Source organism: Anomaloglossus baeobatrachus, chromosome 3, assembly GCF_048569485.1.
Source record: "Anomaloglossus baeobatrachus isolate aAnoBae1 chromosome 3, aAnoBae1.hap1, whole genome shotgun sequence".
Classification (NCBI taxonomy): Eukaryota; Metazoa; Chordata; class Amphibia; order Anura; family Aromobatidae; genus Anomaloglossus; species Anomaloglossus baeobatrachus.
This window is the reverse complement of record NC_134355.1, coordinates 506,207,621-506,230,053: the sequence shown is the minus strand read 5'-3', so window position 1 is coordinate 506,230,053 and position 22,433 is coordinate 506,207,621. Positions and strand designations below refer to the sequence as shown.

The 22,433-nt window shown below is 42.2% G+C and overlaps 1 protein-coding gene across 2 annotated transcripts in view; it reads left to right on the top strand.

Annotated features, from left to right (window-relative positions):
- The window catches only part of RSRC1 (arginine and serine rich coiled-coil 1), a 434,403-nt gene extending 413,705 nt beyond the window's left edge, over positions 1–20,698 (top strand). For both annotated transcript variants that reach the window (XM_075340693.1, XM_075340692.1), the window contains exons 9-10: positions 13,934–14,080; positions 17,560–20,698. In XM_075340693.1, the coding sequence (XP_075196808.1) occupies positions 13,934–14,080; positions 17,560–17,652 (240 nt within the window). In that variant the 3' untranslated portion in view covers positions 17,653–20,698. The remainder of the gene's footprint in view (positions 1–13,933; positions 14,081–17,559) is intronic.
- Positions 20,699–22,433: the final 1,735 nt, after the last annotated feature.

Here is a 22,433-nt window from a genome sequence, read left to right as displayed (position 1 = left end):
TGCAAGACAAGGCTAAGAGACATGTATTCTTCACGAGCCAGAGGTATTTTGAGCAAGGGAACCAATCCAGTAGCTTACTGGCGTTCCTGGTGCGTCAATCTAATAGCTCACCTGCTGTCCTTAAGATTAGAGACCCCCGTGGAGGAACAGTTACTTCCGTCAATGGTATATTGGAGGTATTTTTGGACTTCTATAAGAACCTGTATGAGTCCAGGCTGACCGTGTCAATGGAGGAGATTGCTGAGTACTTACGAGATTTGGAGTTTCCCAGGTTGACTTTGGCTCAGAGATCGGCCTTGGATGAGCCCATTAGTATGGAAGAGATGGTGGAGGCGATGAAGACCCTCAATAAGGGTAAGGCGTCTGGGCCAGACGGACTCCCGATTGAGATCTTTGACAAATATCAGGGGGTGCTGACCCCAGCCCTCCTGGAAACGGTTGAAACCTCGTTCAGTAAAGGACGGTTGCCTGATTCCTTCTATGAGGCAACCATTGTCCTGCTGTTGAAACCAGATAAGGACCCATTGGATTGTGGCTCGTACAGACCGATCTCTTTGTTGAACTCCGATTACAAAATTCTCACCAAAATTCTAGCAAATAGACTCAAAAAAGTGGTCTCCTCTATAGTACATGAGGATCAGTCAGGATTCATCCCGGGTAGGAGTACCTCGGACAATCTGAGGAGGGCGCAGGTGGTCTTACAGATGGGCACCAAGTTAGAGGAGGATTGGGCTCTGGTCTCTCTGGATGCGGCCAAAGCCTTCGACTCTATAGAATGGCCATACCTGCTGGAGGTGCTGCGGGCATTTGGTTTCGGCAACGAATTTATCAGATGGATTGAGATCATATATAAAGCTCCGTCTGCTAATATTCAGGTGGGCGGTGGTGTGTCGGAAACTTTCTCTTTGGGGAGGGGAACCAGGCAGGGATGTCCCCTATCCCCTCTCTTGTTCGCTCTTGCCATGGAACCGCTGGCGGTGCGCATTCGGGCGGACCCAGTCTACCGGGGGGTGAGACATAGTAAGGGAGATGAACGTTTATCTTTGTACGCAGACGATTTGTTACTGTTTGCATCTGATCCGGATTCCTCCATTCCCAGAGCCGTGCAATTGATTGATCGATTTGGGGAGTTCTCAGGTCTGTCAATAAACTGGTCAAAATCGTACCTCCTCTTTCTGTCTCGGAACAGAGAGGATCTGGTGTGCGACCACATATGCAGGGTTCCGGTGGTGGATCATTTCAAATATCTCGGAATTATACTGGCGGGAAGCCCTGCGGAGATGATAGCGAGAAATATAGCCCCCTTACTAGCGCACTTCGGGGAGAAATTTAATAGATGGAGCCAACTCCCACTGTCAGTGGCGGGAAGGATTAACCTCCTTAAAATGATAGTGCAACCAAAGTGTCTCTATATTACCCAGCATGTATTCGTGCAGATTCCTCGCTCTTTCTTCCGGTCCCTGGAATCTCTAATGATTACCTTTGTCTGGGGTTCGACCAGATCAAGGGTCCAATTGGCCAAATTACAAAGACCCAAGGATATGGGGGGTATGGCCCTCCCTGATCTTTATATTTACTATCTGGCCGGACAATTGAAATATTTGGGTCCATGGACACTTCCCCGAGTTAGGGGTTCTCCGGAGGGGCTCCTGGCAGAGTTCACAGGTGTGGATCTCCTGTGGCCGTTACTGACGGATCACAGGAGGTCCCCTGAGGGTCGTGTCCTCCCGATACACAAATTGGGGGCCAGGATCTGGAAAGAGGCTAAAGCCGTATTTGGATTTTATGATGTACCAACTGAGACGCCCTTATGGGATAACTTGGACCTTCCACATTTTTGTGGGTTGCCGGGGTTTGGTGAATGGAGGAATCGCGGAATAATCTCCCTGGGATCACTGGTCCGGGATGGTGAACTCCGCCCCTTTGCACAACTGCGGACAGAATTCGACTTGCCGGAATCTCATGGGTTTCAGTATCTCCAGATTAGGCACGCCTTTCGAGCTCAGTTCTCTGGTCGTGGGGTTAGATTCTCTTCCTTCCCAGTCATTGGAATTATTAGATCACAGGGCCCTGGTGGCCTTATTTCTAAACTATACTCCTCCCTCATTCGGGCCAAGGCCATGAATAATCCTCTTTCTGTCCGTGAGAGGTGGAGTGCCAGGATCCCTGAAATTGATGATGTAGTGTGGGACGACATTGTCGAATCCCAAACATTGGTCTCTCCCGCTGTTAACAATAGACTGATCCAATTATATATAATACACCAAAGTTATATTACTCCCCAGAGATTGAACAAAATGAAAAAGCTGAATAATTCGGTGGGGATGGGCTGTCCGAGATGCGGGAGAGACGGTGCTGATTTCTGGCACATGATATGGGATTGCCGAGTCATCCTCTCCTATTGGAGTGAGATTGTAATGACTCTCTCCGCCATATTTCAAAAAGCGGTTGCTATGTGCCCAGTCCTGTGTCTATTTGGGGTGGTAGATGTACACTCCTGGTCCCAAGATGAGAATCTATTAATAAAGAAGGTCCTTTTTCTGGCCCGGAAGGGCATTATACTAAATTGGATGAGCACTCATTCCCCAACTAGAGCCTCTTGGATTGCATTGGTAAATGCAATAATCCCGTCATAACAATTTGTTTACAAGACAAGAGGCTCTCCTACTAAAGGCCCCGTCACACTAAGCAACATCGCTAGCAACATCGCTGGTAACGAACAACTTTTGTGACGTTGCTAGCGATGTTGCTGTGTGTGACATCCAGCAACAACCTGGCCCCTGCTGTGAGGTCGTTGGTTGTTGCTGAATGTCCTGGGCCATTTTTTAGTTGTTGCTGTCCTGCTGTGAAGCACAGATCGCTGTGTGTGACAGCGAGACAGCAACAACTAATGTGCAGTGAGCAGGGAGCCAGCTTCTGCTGAGGCTGGTAACCAATGTAAACATCGGGTAACCAAGAAGCCCTGTCCTTGGTTACCCGATATTTACCTTTGATACCAGCCTCCGCCTCTCACTGTCAGTGGGCTCCTGCTCTGTGCACATGTAGCTGCAGGACACATCGGGTAATTAACCCGATGTGTGCTGTAACTAGGAGAGCAAGGAGCCAGCACTAAGCATTGTGCGCTGCTCCCTGCTCTGTGCACATTTAGCTGCAGCACACATCAGGTAATTAACCCGATGTGTGCTGTAACTAGGAGAGCAAGGAGCCAGCGCTAAGCATTGTGCGCTGCTCCCTGCACATTTAGCTGCAGCACACATCGGGTTAATTAACCTGATGTGTGCTGTAACTAGGAGACTGGGGGCTGGTCACTGGTTGCTGGTGAGCTCACCAGCAACTCGTGTAGCCACGCTCCAGCGATCCCTGCCAGGTCAGGTTGCTGGTGGGATTGCTGGAGCGTCGCAGTGTGACAGCTCACCAGCAACCTCCTAGCAACTTACCAGCGATCCCTATCGTTGTTGGGATCGCTGGTAAGTTGCTTAGTGTGACTGGACCTTAAGTTTGACAAAATCTGGGGTAGATGGATGAGGTCGCCCTTGACTGGCGGATCCCCTGGTTCTCTTGCTGATAACCTACAATCGGTATTATCGCAATAATAGCCAGTAGTGCCCCGGTAGGCAGAAAGGAGACACATGTGATTCGTGATACACTATATGAGGGATACCACGAGTTCCCCGAAGCTTGGGTTGCACTCTCCTTGACGATATGGGTTCTTTTGCCTTAAGTTGGATGTGTCTTGCGAGCTATTACCTTTGCTATGTTTGATGCTATTTGGATATGCTGAAAATAATGGAAGCTGATTTAATTGTTGTTATTTTATTATCCTGATGACCAACCAGTTTACATGTACACTGTCTCACTGAACAATTTGCTGTTTTATTCTTTTTTGTAATGTCTTACTTAACTTTCAATAAAACGAGTTTAAAAAAAAAAAAAAAAAAAAAAAGGTCCTCTTTTAGCTTTGTGGCACACTGTATATTGCAAACTGCAGAATACATTAAAGGGGTTCTTTGGTCTAAACTGACAAGTCTGCAGTCACTCTGTCACTCTGTGACTGCACAGACTTGTAAATCTTCACATTATATGCTCTGTGCACTGTGAGGATTCTCTGGTGTCAGAGCCGGGAACGACAGTAACGGGTCGCATGTATGTGATACGTGTACTTCCAAACAGCGATTGACTATATGAGCGCAGCCTCACTCAAACTTTCATTGAGCGAGTCTGCGCCCATCTAGTTGGAGTTAAGCCTGCTATGACTGCCTGACGGAGACTTAGTAATTCTTTGATAAGTCTGGTCCTGAGCTCCTCTCAACTGGTTTATGACCACAGGTTACATCAACATAAAATGTGCGGAGAAAAAAAGTGACTATAAAAGCCAAATGGTGAAAAAAATTGAATGAAACCCAACTGCAATAATGTTTTTTTAGCCCTAAATAGGTGCATTTAAAACCTTGTGTTGTCGCCAGACACTATTAACCTACAGAAATGAGGGAATAGATAGCAGCAAGACCTGACCAACATATTCCCTTCCTGTTGTACCTATCAGTCAGATAGCAGTGCATTGCTGGAACTTTACTTGCACATATCGTTGAAATAAAACATACAATCTCTGAACAAAAGGTATGCTTACATTGAGCATCCTAGCCCCACGAGACAAGAGACTATCCCGAACGAGAGTTCCTCAAGCACCTGAAAGCTTGAAGCTTGATATGCCACGTTGGCAAAAAAACCTTTCTCCAAGAGGAGAATAAGATGCAGAACCCTAAGGAATGTAGAATGGTTTCCATGGACTGCACCATAGAGCTAAGCTGGGTTATGCTGAAGTTAGCTGTCCCTGTGAGAACAGGATCATCCCAGATGTGTCTACAGAAGGTATGTTTAAGGATACTCTGATACTGAAACGTATGAGAAGTTGTGTACCCACTACTCCCTGGTGTGTGTTATTGAAAAAGGAGGACTGTCGAGTAAAGTTTTCTCATTGTTTTTAAGGAAATGATGGTTTTTGTTTCTGAGTAAGGCTACATTTACACTTCCGTCTTTTTGCATCAGTCACAATCCGTCGCCTTGAGGGAATACGGTATCATGCAATATATTTTGCAGGAATCCATTTTTCCCCATAGACTTTTATTACCGATGGATTGCGACTGATGGCCTTGCGTTGCATTCGTCCCGCTACGGATCCATCGTAGAGTGACTGACTGTCAGGTGGGAGCAATGCACAATGCAACGTTTTTTGTGTGTGGCGGATCACATTTTTACTGTGAGCATGCCCACAGTAAAAAGCCATGATCGACTGTAAATTCAGTTCCAGCGGCCGGAACGATCAGCTGATCGGCCGGCTTTTGTGAACAATCAGCTAATCGGCCGGCGGCTGGCTTTTGTGAACAATCAGCTGATTGCCCGGGGCCGGCTTTTGTGAACGATCAGCTGATCGGCCGGCTTTTGTGAACGATCATCTGATACCCTTTTAAACAGTAAAAAAAAAAATAGATACTTTTTTTGCAGCATCAGTCACATCAGTTGTGCCACTATCTGCAACGCATCTGTTGCATCAGTCAAACAACTGATTGTGAGTGATGCAAAAAGACGGAAGTGTGAATATAGCCTAAGGTATCATCTGTTTCTAGTGACTGAAACCAACGGCGTACCTCCTCTACGACATCGAAGCACACACCAAGCCAGAACCTTGTCTTTCATGTAGTCTGCCGGGGTGTCAGGGAACAACCATTCTCCCACGATTACCGGCCCATGCCACATTACACTTGCACAAAGTCACAATAACCTAAAACTTCTAGAAAATCTAAAAAGGCAATGTACGGTAGGTATACAAAAGATGTATATATTGCGTTTTTCTGACAGGAATGTCAGTGTTAATTGACTTTAAACTGAATTCCAAGTACTTACTTTGCCATCTCTCATGTGGGAGCAGTGTGATTTTAATGATGAAACGTCATCACTTGTCAGTGGCCTAGGCTCCTATACATTACCTCCTGCGTTAAAATTCCTTTTTAATTAGTGAAATGGTAGATTGTACAGAAGAGATCCCATGACTGCAAAGAAGGACGGACTCCACTTTAGTGGTGTAATGAGGAGGGTAATACTAATTAGAATGGAAATAGATATCTTAAGCATTCAATTCTCCAAAAGGAAATGGAGGAATTATAGATTTCACATCCGTTGTTATAAATGAGTAACTGAAAATGAATGTACCTTATTTTTCGGACTATAAGATACACCAGACCATAAGACAGTCCTATGTTTTAGAAAAGGAAAATAGGAAAAAATTTGAAGCAAAACATGTGATCATGAAGCACTGTTATGGGGGAATCTGCTACTGACAATGTTATGAGGGTGGAGGAAATCTGCAGCTGAAACTGTTGTAGGAGGATTTGCTGCTGACACTGTTATGGGGTCTATGTCCCTCAATTTTGGACTAATGTCCCCCATCCTGGTATATAAGTCTTTCATCGTGGTATATAAGTTCCCAATCCTGGGCCCCTTCCTGGTATATATGTCCCCCATCCTGGTATATATGTTCCCTCACATTTTTATAAATATTTTATTATATCTTTTTATGGGACAACACTGAAGATATGACACTTTGATACAATGTAAAGTAGTGAGTGTACAACTTATTTAACAGTGTACATTTGATGTACCTTCTAAATAACTTAAGACAGCCATTCATGTCAAAATCGCTGGCAATAAAAGTGAATACACAACTAAGTAAATGTGGCGAAGTTGTGCCCAATTAGCCATTTTACCTCCCGGGTGTCTTGCAGTTTTACAAGGTCTCAGGTGTGAATGTTGAGCAGGTGTGTTACATTTGGTGTTATCGCGCACACACTCTCTCATACTCGACACTGGAAGTTCAACATGGCACCTCATGGCAAAGAATTCTCTAAGGATTTGACAAAGAATTGTTACTCTACATAATGCTGGCCTAGGCTATAGGAAGATTGCTAACTCCCTGAAATTGAGCTACAGCACAGTGGCCAAAACTATACAGTGGTTAAACAAGACAGGATCCACTCAGAACAGGCCTCGCCATGGTCGACCAAAGAAGTTCAGTGCACGTGCTTAGCATCATATCCAAAGGTTGCATTTTCAAATAGGTGTATGACTGCTGTCAGGATTGCTGCAGAGGTTTAAGAGGTGGTGGGGCAGTCTGTCAGTGCTCAGAACATACACCGCACACTGCATCATATTCGTCTGCATTGCTATCATCCCGTAAGGAAGCCTCTTTTAAAGATAATGCACAAGAAAGCCTCAAAACAGTTTGCTGAAAACAAGCAGACTAAGGACATGGATTACTGGATTCACGTCCTGTGGTCTGATGAGACTAAGATAAACTTATTTGATTCAGATGGTGTCAAGCGTGTGTGGCCGCAACCAGGTGATGAATATAAACACAAGTGTGTCTTGTCTACAGTCAAGCATGGTGGTGTGATTGTCATGGTTTTGGGCTGCATGAGTGCTGGTGACTGTGGGATGCTACCGTTCATTGAGGGAATCATGATTGTCAAAATGTACTGTGACATACTGAAACAGAATATGATTCCCTACTTTCAGGAACTGGACCGCAGGGCAGTATTCCAACATGGCAGCGACCCCAAACACACCTCCAAGATGACCACTGCCTTGCTAAAGAGACTGAGCATGAAGAAGCTGGACTGGCCAAGCATGTCTCCAGGCCTAAACCCTATTGAACACAAAAGACCCATTGGTCAAACTTATTGCCCTTAATGGGTCATGATGTAATAAACCAAGAGGGCAAAAAAGGTTTACTGAATATTATACCTGTGTAGAACCCAGGGCTGGCACACCCCACCAATCGTAAAAAACCTAGGTCAAGCACCGTCCGGCTTTTGGTGTCCGATATGATATGGACTTTGCTTTGCTATACTTAATTGAAGCTAGGTGTGTGATAGGTTTCTGGTGTTGGACAAACCTCTCTTTTTGTGGACACCCCACCAATGATTATGTAGAAAGGAGAACCAAAAAGGAAGGTATTTTTGTGCAATAAAGAATTTGTATCATATTTTCATGCTAAGAATGAACAATACAAAGTGCAACTGAATGTAATAAAGTGACAGTGGCTAATACCTGTGACTAATATATACAGCGGGTACAGAAAGTATTCAGACCCCTTTAAATTTTTCACTCTTTGTTTCATTGCAGCCATTTGGTAAATTCAAGAAAGTTCATTTTTTTCTCATTAATGTACACTCTGTACCCCATCTTGACAGAAAAAAAAACAGAAATGTAGAAATTTTTGCTAATTTATTAAATAAGAAAAACTGAAATATCACATGGTCATAAGTATTCAGACCCTTTGCTCAGTGTTGAGTAGAAGCCCCTTTTGAGCTAGTACAGCCTTGAGTCTTCTTGGGAATGGAGGAGACTTTCGGGATCAATCTACTATATATTAGTCACAGGTATTAGCACTTTTATTCCTTTCAGTTGCACTTTGTATTGTTCATAGTTAGCATGAAAATATAATAAAAATTCTTTATTGCATAAAAATAGCTCCACCTTTTTGGTTCTCCTTTTCTGCTAAACCCTACTGAGCATCTGTGGAGCATCAACGATCAACGGAGGGTGGGGGGGAGCACAAGGTCACTAACATCCACCAGCTCCGTGATGTTGTTGTGTAGGAATAGGACAGGATTCCAGTGGCTCCTGTGAAGGTCTAGTGAACGCCATGCCCAAAAGAGATAAGGCAGTCCTTGAAAATTAATGGGAGCCACACAAAATATAAACACTTTGGGCACAATATAGTCTTATTCACTTAGGGTTGTTCTCACTTTTGTTGCCAGCAGTACAGACATTAATGGCTGTGTGTTGAGTTAATTAGATAGCAGACCAAATTTACACTTTTATACAAGCTGTACACTGAGTATTTTACATTGTATAAAAACTGTCATCTCTTCAGTGTTGTCCCATTAATATATTTACAAAAATTTGAGGGGTGTACGCACTTTTGTGGTATACTGTATGTCGTTATCCTGGTATATGGAAATCCAAAACAAGAAAAGGAAGGGCGTCTTCACTCCGAATTCCGTCAAAAACTTGGTTTTATTTGAAAAATGGTGTGCATAAAATTAGCAGTGGCGAAGGCGGGTGCGGGCTGGGGGAGCCCACACTCGGCTTCGCCACTGCTAGTTTTTTGCACAGCTTTTTTTTTAATAAATCCACATTTTTGACGGAATTCAGAGTAAAGCCACACCCTTCCTTTTCTTGTTTTGGATTTCCTTGGACATTGGCTTTCTTAGGAGCCTGCACCTCCTTATACTTGGTGTTCGAATGTGGACTGGAGCTGCTTTTCAATCGCCACTGGAATTGTGAAGGTAAGTCCTAGTAGTGCAGGATCACTTCTTTTTTTTTTTTTTTTCCTTATCCTGGTATGTGTATCTTTTATCCTGGCATATATGTTCCCTATCATAGGCCCATCCTAGTATATATGCCTCCCATTATGCTACACACAAAAAAATAAATGGTTCTACTCTGGTCCCTTCCACTCCCCCGGCGCTCGGAGCCCTCTTCTGATGCCGGCAACTGACTTTGGCGTGTAAGTGACAAGCAACGCGAGACGTTCCTGCTATGTGCCACCCGTCACAGGAGTGCCAAAGGCAGGAGCAGGGTTCCTGCTGCAGGAAGGGAAATGAATATTCACTGCTCCTGACACCCATAATCCTGCGTGCCTCTCAGCACAGAGATCAGTGATCATAAATGACTGTGAAGATTTTTACTATCATTGACCTTTGTGCTGAGAGGTAGGTGGGATTATGGGTGTCGGGAGCAGTGAATATTAATTTCCCTTTAATGGAGAAATGAATATTCACTACTCCTGCCTCCTGTTACCCCGGGCCACCTCAGCCACAGCGAGCCAGGTAGATTTAAACTGTAAGAGGCACCCCCATTTTCCTGAAATGTTTTGAGAAAAAGTGAAGGCCCCGTCACACACAACGAGATCACTAACGAGATCGTTGCTGAGTCACAGTTTCTGTGACGCAGCAACGATCTCCCCAGCAATCTCGTTGTGTGACACCTACCAGCGATCAGGCCCCTGCTTTGAGATCGCTAGTCATTGCAGAGTGGTCTGAACCATTTTCTTCAAAGGCGATGTCCTGCTGGGCAGGACGCATCTCTGTGTTTGACGCTGTGTGGCAGGGTCCCAATGACAGCAGAGATCATTATACAGGTCGCTATTGCGACCTGTATCGTTACTGTGTCATTGGTAAGGTCTGACTGTGTGACATCTCACCAGCGACCTCCCAGCGACTTACCAGCAATCCTTATCAGGACGTATCATTGTCGGGATCGCTGGTAAGTTGTTGTGTGTGACTGGCCCTTAAAGGTGGCTTTACACACTGCAACATCGCAAACGACATCGTTGTAACGTCACCGGTTTTGTGACGTTATAGCGACCTCCCCAGCGACATTGCAGTGTGTGAAACACATCAGCGACCTGGCCCCTGCTGTGAAGTTGTGATCGCTACAAATCGTTCAGGACCATTCTTAGGTCCTTTGTTTCCCGCTGTGCAGCATGATCACTAGAACGTCTCAGTGTGTAAAGGGGACTTTACAGCGACTTCCCTTTCAAAAAGCTGCTTTGACACGTCCCCAACAACCAGCTAGGTCGCTCTGCAGGTCGATCGCTGTTGCGTCGTTGGCCAGGTTTGCCTGTTTGACAGCTCACCAGAGACTTTGTAGTGATCCCGGCCAGGTTGGGATCGCTGGTGGGATCGCTAGAAAGTTTCAGTGTGTAAACCCAGCTTAATAGTCCAAGAAGTATGGTAATTTGTGAACAGGCAGATTAGACTTCCTTCTGTTTCTTGTCAGCAAACCAGATAAAGCGCTATCTGTTCTCTACCATCAGGGTCTGTGTGTATCTCCGCCATAAACCGATTATAATTGAAGAGAAATAAAACACAAATCCTGTTATCAGTGATTATTATAATATGGCATCTCTCCAGATGCTATGTATGAAGAAGAGGTAGCGGCTACCTAATAAGAAATGATTCATCTTGGTGGAAATGGATCCTCAGCCCACTGTCCCTCACGTGAATGTACTTGGACAGCTTCATCCTCAAGCCTGACGTCTGGATGGACACATAATCTATAATGGGCAGACCCTGCTATAGATTAGTGTTCCTGTCATGACACCATTGTATCCATTTTAAGGCGTACTTCTAAACATAATTACAGCTCTTGTAAGAGAGGCGTTCACTTTTAATTAGAGACAGAATCCATAAAATTATAGTAAATGGCCTCCTTTTCATTTAATACTGAACTTGCCATTAATTCATGCAGGTAAACACATGCTATTGCACGGTCATGTCTGCTATAACTTCGGAGTGGAATTTTTTTTTTTACAAAGCTACAACTGCTTGATGTCACGGAGTCACGTAAAATATGACTAAGGGCTGTGACAAAACAGCGTGACTTATGTAACATTTACAACATGAAACAAGGTCTGGGGACATGAATGCAGCCTTTTAAGTTATTCATGTGATGACCGGTCATGAAGGGGTCTGGCTCCAGCAGTTATATCATTTATACTGTTCACCTTCATCTTAGATGTGCAAAACCTTTTCTAATCTTAGGGTCATATAGCACTCTTCCCAGGGACCACCAGAAAACTTAGGCCATCTTCACTGAACAAAAGTATAAACACAACACTTGTTTTTGCTCCCATTTTTCATGAGCTGAACTGAATTGATATGAGCATAAGGCTGTGGATCTGAAGTCTGTGTCACTACAGCTCTATTCCTCGCCCAGCGCCAGCTCCTCCTGTTTGACTGATAGCCTCTATGCTTTGTGACTTCTGGCAGAGAAACAATAAATCAAGCAGGAGGAAGCAAAGGAGCTGTCAGTCAGGAGGAGATGGCACTGGGTGGAGAATAGAGCTTGAGTGACAGAGGCTTCAGATTTACCATAGCAATTTGCATATCTCAGTATCTTGATTTCTTAGTAAAGGAGAAACAGGCTGCCATGTAAAGTTGTAAAGCAATTGTCCCCTACTTTCTGATTTTCAGAGCCACATTCACTTCTGAGAAAGGGTTGTGAGCCACATCCAGCTTCGGCTCCACCTCACAGAAGTGTCATCCAAAGCTCCCATTACCGGTATAATGATAGCCAGAGCTTTTCCACAGAAATCACAATGAGACAGTGTACCAAGATCCAGGGGTTCCCACAATACCCCCATTCAGTGTTATCGCAATAAAGCACTCCCACTACAGTGTCACATCCAGCTTCACACACCTCCTCTGATATGTAGAATATTTTTTTCTCCAGCTTATTATACTGAAAGGGAATCTGTCACCAGATTTTTGCCACAGAGACCCTGATTCCAGCTGTGTGTCACTTACTGGGCTGCTCAATGTAGTTTTGATAAAATCACTGTTTAATCAGCAGAAGATTATCACAAGAGGACCACTTGTTGTGCTGCTAGTTAGTCCAGCATATTGATGAGCTCTGTATAGCCTCACCCACCCACTGATTACAGTGTACACAGAAAACACTCAGTGTTGTATGTGGGTTAAATGCTAGATCTGCAGTAATTTTATCAAGATGACAGCAAACGACTTTGTAAGTGACACAGCTGGAATCAGGGGCTCTGTCTCTACATTATGCTGCTCTCAGATGGGATAGCAAAAACCGGGTGACAGATTCCCTTTAAATTATATCTAACCCCACAAGGCAAGTTTGTGTGTATCCATTTCTGCTTTTCTCTGTGGGAATACTCACACAATTCACCATCTGGAGCTCTGTTCTTCATAGCGGTTTGCTAGACCAGGTGTATATGCAACAAGCTGGCAACCAGCCACAAGCCGCACATCATGGGCCTACGAGCCACATGTTGCTCCCAAGCCACAGTTTGGGGGCCCCTGATATAAAGATATTTCTGGACTTGTCTTTGAATAAACTATATACACACAAAATAGTTTATGGTGTGAAAGCCTGGTGACGGGTGCCCTTTAAGGCTGCTGTGTTCATATGACTGCGACTGCATTTTGGCTGCAGTGACTATTTTTATTGCATTTCTCCAGTCTCACTCTAAAAACACTGATTTTCCACTATATTTGATATCATGGTGAGACCTCCTCATTTGTTCCACAATTTTTTTTTTTATTTTTTTTTTTTAAATAGTTTTGGTACAAGTTGGGAAAATTGTGGAAAAACCCTCAGTGTGCCCCCTGACTGTGGTGCATCAAATCCAAATGCCATAAATATCTGATGGTTGAAGGCTCAACTTCCAGGACTTCGATCTTTCAGCAGAATGGGTCTTCCTTTTTTTAATTCGCACAGTGATGATAAACTGACATTTCACAACTCCCATAAACTACAATAGTAAGAAACACACATGAATGGCAACGTATCTTCTCCCCGTGTTTGCGTGGGTTTGTTCCGGGTTCTCCGGTTTCCTCCCACACTCCAAAGACGTACAGATAGGGACTTTAGATTGTGTGCCCCAATGAGGACAGTGTTGCCAATGTATGTAACGCACTGTATAAATAATGGTGCTATATGAGTGAATAAATATTTTATATATAAATATATATGCACACACACATTTATATATAAAATTGTCATTTCTCAAGTGCCAAAAGTGGGTCAAATGACTCCATTCTTCCAAATACAAGAGAACCATTATTACTAGCCAAAGCCACTCATGAGGAATGTGCCGCTCCTCATTTCCATTCTATGGAAACTGCATGTGAGCAGCCACTTGCAGATGAGCATTTCTAAGTACAGATCTATCGGGGCCACAAGCATGGGATTATTAGCCTCAAATAGCCCGCTGGGCCACAGGTTAAGCACCCTGGGTTTCCACAGGATTTTCTTCATTTATAGAAGCCATTCTGCTAGTGTTTATATAGAAAAGTATCTGCTACAGTTCTACATGGTGTAAATCTTATGGTATTTTTAGTCAACAGAAACCAGCGACAGCAAACATGAATCCGCAATATTAGGTGTGGGAACGATCGATTCTTTCGGGGATGAGGAAGAAGCAGATGTTAGTACTATGCCGACCTCCATTAAATATCTGGATGATAACTCCATCGCACACCAAAATGTAAGTTCTCTGCACGCCATTTCCACATTATGGGACTTTACATTTATTTTTTTGTTTTGGAAATATTTCTGCTTCTTTACCGAAGCAAATGTATTTCTGCAAACTGCTAGAATAAAATCAGTACAATAAAAAACTGAAGGGGCAAGCTTGTTGCTGCTGCTGTTGACAGTGGGGTCCTTGAGTCTTTCTCCCCTAAAAAAATAAAAGTTACATGAGGGTGAAATCAGACACAACTAAAGAGTTTTCATTCATATGTATTGGGAGGAAGGTGTTGGGGGTTCAGCCAGGGAGATCCCAGCCTTTCGGCTTACTGAGGCAAAAACTAGGGTGACATTCCCCTCCCCCCAAACAAATTAAAATGAAGACAAAAAGCACACAATTACATAACACCAGGGAATAAACTGTATGTTTTTATGTATAATGTGTGTGTGTGTCTGTATGTGTGGGTATATATGTGTATGTGTGTATATATATATATATATATATATATATATATATATATACACATACATACATACATACATACATACATACACACACACACTACTCCACATTGAAATTGCAATACCAATACGCTGTAGATCATGGTAGCACATTTAGAACGCACAGGCTGCTCACAGTAGCATTAGTAATATGCAGCCTGGTGACATAATTAAAAAACGTTTCCTGGGACACTGGAGAAATGGCTTACCCTTGGTTCCACTGCCATTTGTAACGCTGATCTGTCAGTGCACCTGAACAGGGCTGCCATCAGGGCATTACTACTGTGCCTGGTGTACCAGGCCCAGACAGGCCCAGGGTAATTACTTAGCTTTTTTAATCCCCGGGCAGGCCAGGCCTCCCCTCTTCACTGGGCCCCAGTCACAGCCACAGCAGAGGGGCCCGGCCCTGTAGTTTCAGCCACTGCACACATGGCTAAAATGCAGGCAAAGCCCTTCTAGGGCGTCGCATGCAAATTAGCCATGTGACCGGAAACGAGGTAGTGGAGCAGAGCAGGGAGGTGGCGCGTCATCACACAGGACTGTGATGAGGTCATCACTCTGCGCCTCATCACAGTGCTGCTGCAGGCAATGCAGAGGTGGCAAAGACGCGTCACCCTTACGGGGAAAGGTAGGCGCTCGGTGAGCTGAAAATCGGCAGTGTATCGAATACTTGTTTTCCCCACTGTATATGTACGTGTATTTCTGTATATGATGCTCATACTCAATACTGATTAATTAGAGATGCTTTGAAAGATTTGTTTACATTTTTTCATCATTTGCATGTCACTAACATTTAATCGTATACTGATATTTGACGACCACTGGAATACTGTCACCAACTGCTTTATTAGCAGTACAGTAAATGTGCTGAAAAAGTACCATACAGGTAAAATAAGTATTGAACACGTCACCAATTTTCTAAGTAAATATATTTCTAAAGTGCTGTTGACATGAATTTATCAACAGATTTATTTCAGTAACAAACCATCTAGTCCACACAGGCAAAGAAATCAAACCATAGAAGTCTAAAAATGTAATGATTTGTAATAATGAGAACGGACATAATGAACAGGTTTGGAACACGCTTACTGAAATTGATTTAAAGAAGTTGTCCACTAATTTAACATTGATGGCCTATCTTTAGAATAGGTCATCAATGTGTGATTGGCTGGGGTGCCGGGTGTTGGACCCTAGCCAAGCAGCTGTTCTCTGTGCCGGTGGCTGCAGCAGATTGCCGGAAATGCATAATTCTGGAGCTGTTCCATCTTCAGATAGCGGCCGGGTACTGCACATCCGCTTCCTATTGATTTGAATCGGAGGTTGATATGCAGTAACCGGCCTTTTTAAAGACCGTACCAAGTCTTCTAGGCATGGAATGAATAAGTTAGCAACATCTTTTTCCATCCTTCAAGAACAACCTCTTTATTGCCTGGGTGCTGGATGGAGAGTGACGATCAACTTGTCACTTCAGAATTCCTCATGGCCGTTTGAGTTCAGATCCGTAGACCATTGGCCACTGAATAACGTCTACCAAGGGAGTGATGGCAGCATCTTTTCTTTCAATATAGAGCAGTACATCTGTGAATCATGAAATCATCAATGATATGTAGCTCTCTTACACCAGCAGCACTCACAGCAGTCCCACATAAGGACACTGCCACCACCATGTTTCACTGTTGGCACCAGACATTTAGAAAAATCTGCGGTGCCTACACCTCCATTCAAAATAATGGGAGGTGGTTGTGCAGTACCCAGGCACAACTACTATCAGTTGACAGGGCAGATCCAATACTGAGCATTTCTGATCGCCTGCTACCACTGCCGGCACCGAGAATAGCTGATCAGGGGTGGGTGCAGGTGTGGGACCCCGGCCTATCAGAAATTGATGATTTATCTGAAAGTATAGGCCATCAGTATAAAAGTAGTGGCCAAACTCTTTAATGATCACCTTGTGTACATATGACAGCATTACAGTTCATCAGGTGATTGGATCTTTGATGCTGGCATTTAAGTCTTGACAGCTCATAGTCCTGTGTAAACAGATAATGTCCTGCCCATAACAATGATATTCTATGCAAAAAAAGGACAATTATTTTGTGAACATTGAATTTTGTTCTGCCTGACCAAACAGGCTAATAAATGTCCACCCATTGGCCACGGTTGGCTTGTCTCAATGTGCCCTAAATCAGGAACCTTAGAGAAATGTTCTCAGGTCTTGTTCATGTAAAACATAAACAATCCTATGTAACTTCACACTGGATTCTTTCATGTATATGTATAGGAGTATCTGATATATTACAAGTGCAGACTTACCATAGGCAAATTAGATTTGTTCCCCATGTCAATAGTTGTGTCTGCTCTATTAACAGGTGATTCAGATATGAACAGTGCAAAAAGCATGATGACTAGGCAATTACTACTCAGTTCCTAGTAAGCATTCATTTATAAATTTTACAGTCATAGTAGTCAGTGAGGGTCCCAGTTATTGGACCAAAAGTGATCATCAACTTATTGTCTAACGTGTGGATAGGTTGTAAGCTGTAGTTCTGGTGCCCCTACATATTAGAAAAATGATGTCTGAACCTCCCGATTTGAGCAGGATCTGCCCATAATATTGTGTTTGGGGAATGTGAAGGATGGCAGATATCTGCATAGATCTTAGCAGCAGAGTACGTGAACCTCATAGGTGGTTTATAATAGATCTAAAAAATAATTTACAAACATTAAATGGATTTAAAAAGTAATTTGCAAAAACCCTGATGTCCATAATTTCTTTGCTATCTGCTACACCGTTATGGCTGTCTTTGCATCTAATAGGGTACTTGATGGACAAGAGGAACTGGTAGTTTCACTGATATGGTGGGAAACCTATGAGTTGCATATATCAAGGAGTTCTTAAAGTGAATAACTTGACTTTTAAATACTTAAATTACAGGTTAAGTGGGGTTTTTTTGGAGGATAATGTCATACATAACTTGTTTTATTTTCTCTTGGCAGCTGTACATTGAGAAAGCCGAAGCAGAGCAGAAGTGGTATAGGAGGCTAACTTCTTTACGGAATGAACGTCTGATGGGCAGCCCCGTGGCATAACTGTCTAGCGAATGCTGATTTAATTCTAGACTGTGTGTTCTTTTATCTATGCGTCATCATTCCATTCTTATACATCTATGTAATGAAAACTGTAGGCCGGTTGTGTTTAGGTTTAACACTTCATACTTTAGATGAATTTAGAACATATTCATAAAATTAATGTTTCACATTTGCTGTAAATGGCTGAGCAAGTCCATAAATGTGAGGGAGTGGATCTCTCTGGCATTCTTAAAGTATAGCTCTACACATGAGTAATATTGGCCATCTAGTCAGCACATGTGCAATATAGCATCTTTGTTTCTTTATGATTTTTGCTCTCTTCCTGTGCCAATACAGTATGATATAAAGGTGATATAGTTGCTGTAGAAGATTTTACTGCTTATGTCTGCACGGCTGAAGGGATAAATCTACTGATATTCACTTACATGCCAGGGGTATGAAACTACTTGCATTAAAGTTAATGAAAGCAGCGTCATCTGCAGTGTCTGTGTGCAGCTTTTACACAAAACCTCTTCCTTATCTTTACAAGAAACTATCTAATAAAGTGTATGTAGTAAATGTGCCTCGGTTGTTTAAGCCAATGTTATATATTGAAAACTTGTGGAATATATCGTACGTATACATGGACATCCAAAAAGTCCAATTAAAATATCATTACATAATTGCTGAATTGGTTAGTGACAATCGCATTGCATGGTGTTCTAAGGTTGTTTGTAGATTTCTTTCATATGTTTTGGGTGTTACATGCAGACTGAGACAATTAGATAGATTTTAGTCTTTAAAAATAGAGAAATCAAGCACTTCTCAAGCACTAAATACTGCAGATTTATCGGTGCTACACTTGCAAAAAAAGTCATGAAATATAAAAAAAAAATGAACAAAATCAAGTGGCACTCACCCTCCATAAAATTAGTCCTTTATTGTATCCACATTAAAAGTCCATGCAAGGCAGGAGAGCAGGATTGTGGAGTGTACGGACAACAATCGTTTTGAATGGCTTGCATGCTTCTACAGGAGCAGCGAAGAAGAGGATTTCCAAAGAAAAGAGAAACAGCATCATCCAGCTCCTTGATAGCAGTCTCACAGCCCAAAAAAATGGCAAACTGCATCATGTGAGTGCCATTACAGTTGGAAGAATATGAAATTAAGTCAGTCCATTCAATAAACAAGAGGTGGGCAAAATATCAGAGTCAACAAGTTGACTCATCACAAGGTCTATCAGTCAATGAGTGACAAACACGGCAGTAAAAGTGGCTTGTATGTTTTGTAATTGTGAGATCAGAAATGTCCATGCAAGCATCGTGCAATGTATGTTACACAAGTTTGGAATGGTGGCCCCAAAAAAGGTGAAAAAGCCTTGATTTCAATATCGTCATAAGAAACGTTGGCTCGAGTTTCCAAACAAGTATAAAAAGTGGACAGTAGAAGATTGGAAATAGGTGATTTGGAGCGATGAGACAAAAGTCAATAGACAAGGCTCTGATACGTGCAAATGGGTCTGGAAGAAACAAGGTGCTAACGGATTAAGAAATTGAAAGAACTATCAAATTTTGTGGAGGAAGCCTGATGATATAGGGTTGTTTCACAGACAAAGGCATTGGATACTTGACCAGGATTGATGGTGGATTCAATGCTGAGCTATATGTGAGTATTTTACAAGACAAGTTACTTTGTATAAGTTCCAGTACCATCGGTATTAAAAGGACGACAGTGTTCCAGCAAGACAACGACCCGAAGCATACGTCAAGATTGGCGAAGAAATGGTTCACTGAAAATTAAGTACAGGTGCTAGGATTAGCCCTTATAGTACCCAGATTTCAACCCAATCGAACACTTGTGGGTAGAGTGGAAGAAAAAGCTGTATACATACCCAAGTGAATCGACCAGTATGCACCAACATAGGGAACATGTAGAAGAGACATGGGATCATATTTAGATTTAGACATCTTTGAATTTGATTGCCTGAACCATTCTGGGCATACTCGCTATGTGGAAAGTTAAAGATGGATTTACAAAACACTAACAAAATAATTAAAATAAAAATGTAGATTTTTAGGAGCAAAACAGTAACAATTCAGTGACATAACAAGAATCTGTATAAGTAATCATATGCTGAAGAGTTGCAAGTCAAGTTAATGTATGCAATAGCCAACCTGATAGTCTATAAAATGAAGGTAGTCTCATGTTATAAGCTGTAGTGGCTGGCAAAATATGGAGCCTGAATGTCAAAAGTTCAAAACATTATCCTTTTGCTTGTCAGTGTAAAACAATAGGTTTTGCTCCACTTTAACCGCATACTTTGTTCTCACAGAAGCATAAAACATTATAACATGTCTTTTGTATCTTCTTTTCCTGTTTGTTTTTGTGTTTATATTTAAGATTGTCATTTTATTTTATTTTCTAAAATCTAAAAGTATTTTTTAAAATCAACTCTCATCAATCGTCATTCAATTAGTTCACATTTATTTACACAAATCTGAAATTACCCTTGCCAAATTACAAATGTGTTAGATCACTGTAGCTTGACATGGGTAACACATTACCATATGTCCACAAGAAGTCTTTTAGCCACTCGTGTGGGGCTGTGCTGGAATGTATTACAAGTGCCTGAACAGATGTGATTACCCTGCATGCCGGCTGACTTCTATGGAATATCTGTAGCTATGAGGCTGCCATGGTTATTGCTTGTTAACCCTTTTTAAAATTTAGTTTATTGCAAAACTACTGCTCCAGTATAAGAAATTGGGAATTTTGATTTTGGTTCCGGGGATTTGACTTGATTTGTTGTACAAGGCTACATTACACTCAGAAAACATGAACCGTCTTAACGTTACTAAAACGTAATGTAGAAAATATTTGCCACCATTTGGATGGAAAAACAAGTGGGAGAAGTTGAAATGTGTTCCATAAGAAAAGAATTCCAAAGAATGGAAATACAACCTCCTGAAGACACACATGAGCAGTGTTGTTTAGTGCTCTGCAAGGACCATCGTGGGAAGTGAGCGGTTTTATTTTCAATAAAACAAATTCTTAGTTATTTCACAAATTTCCTCGTCCGTACTCCTTGAGTATTAAGTTAATATACAGGTGTACAAATACACTATGTGGCCAATATACAAACACATACAGTACATGTACTATGTGTCAGCACACTGCGACTAATGAATACAAGAATTCCTCTATTCCTATACACGTTAAAAATGTGATGTACTTGGTTAAGAAAAATTTTTCAAGTCGCTGCTGAGAACGATGTCAGAGTTTTGCACCATTTTTACGAACTGACAAACATACAAAACAAAGAGAGATTATACCTTCTATTCGTCCATCCACAATACACATAGTAGAATTGATAATTTTTTATTTCTCATCATCTCCTGGGATGGGGACCCGCTGGTTCCAGTGGCACCATGACCTGCTCTAATCATGCAACCATTTTTCTCTTATTCCAACCACCGGGTGGGGGTGCCAAACAATGGAGTTGGCGTCTTACCCCAAATCTATTGCAGGATGAGACTACAGTTGAGGCAGGCAAAAAAACAATTGAGGAATTTCTTTGTGTTCATGACAAAGATGAGACCCCACGCCCTGTTCAATGGGAAGCTATGAAATCTGTTATTCGTGGCATTTTAATAAGGGAGGGGTCAAGACTAAAAAAGAAGAGGCGGCTCACATCTCTGAGTTGATAGCTCAAATTCAGGATCTAGAGAGGAAATACAAACAGAACCCAACAGATGTAATTATGATTGAACTGAATAAAATTAGAGAAGATCTGAAAAAATTGGTGGACCATAGTTATCTTTCACATAGGGAAAAGATGCACAGCTTCTTCTATGAATTTGTGGACAAATGTGAATGTCCATTCGCAAGACACATACATCCAAGAGCTCCCAACACATATATTCCAAAGATTCATAATGCTAAAGGGGAGGATTTCTATGAATCTAACCAGATTGCCCAAACATTTAAAGACTACTACGAGTCTCTATATAATATCAGAGGACAATACGCAGATATGTCCTAGTCACGGAAATAGGCAAAAATTGATCAATACATTGAGCAAACTGCACTTTCCATGCTGTTAAATATTATTAGTAAGGATCTGGACCAACATATCACAGTGGAAGAAGTAGAGGAGGTAATTAAATTAACCCCACCCAATAAATGTCCGGGCCCTGACTGCTTTACAGACAAATTCTATAAACTGCTGTCACCACTTTTATCGCTTTTCTTGTTCAAAATGTTTAATAATGTCTCATTTTGAAAGCCATTTCCTAATCAAACACTGGAAGCGCATATTTCTCTAATTCCAAAACTGCGGAAAGACCTCAATCTTTGCTTAAATTATAGACCCATTTCGCTCATTAACCTCGATGTTAAATTGTTTTCTAAAATAATAGCCATGAGATTGGCCACTCACTTACCATACTTAATCCATAATGATCTAGTGGGATTTATCCCAGCACGGGAAGCACAAGACAATACTATAAAGACACTATTGCTTATGTCTCATGCCAAGTCAGGCCATATCCCCTGTATTTTATCAATTGACGCCGAAAAGGCATTTCACCAAGTAAACTGGTCATTTCTTCATAGTGCCTTAAAACAGATAAACATTAGTCCCAATTTACTTAATAAAATTATGGCCTTATACCATAACCCGTCGGCTAGGGTCAGATGTAATGGGATACACTCGGACTCCTTCGGAATCACGGCTGGGATACCCACTATCACCATTACTGTATGCTATTGTAATGGAACACCTAGCAGTTGCGCTAAGGAGC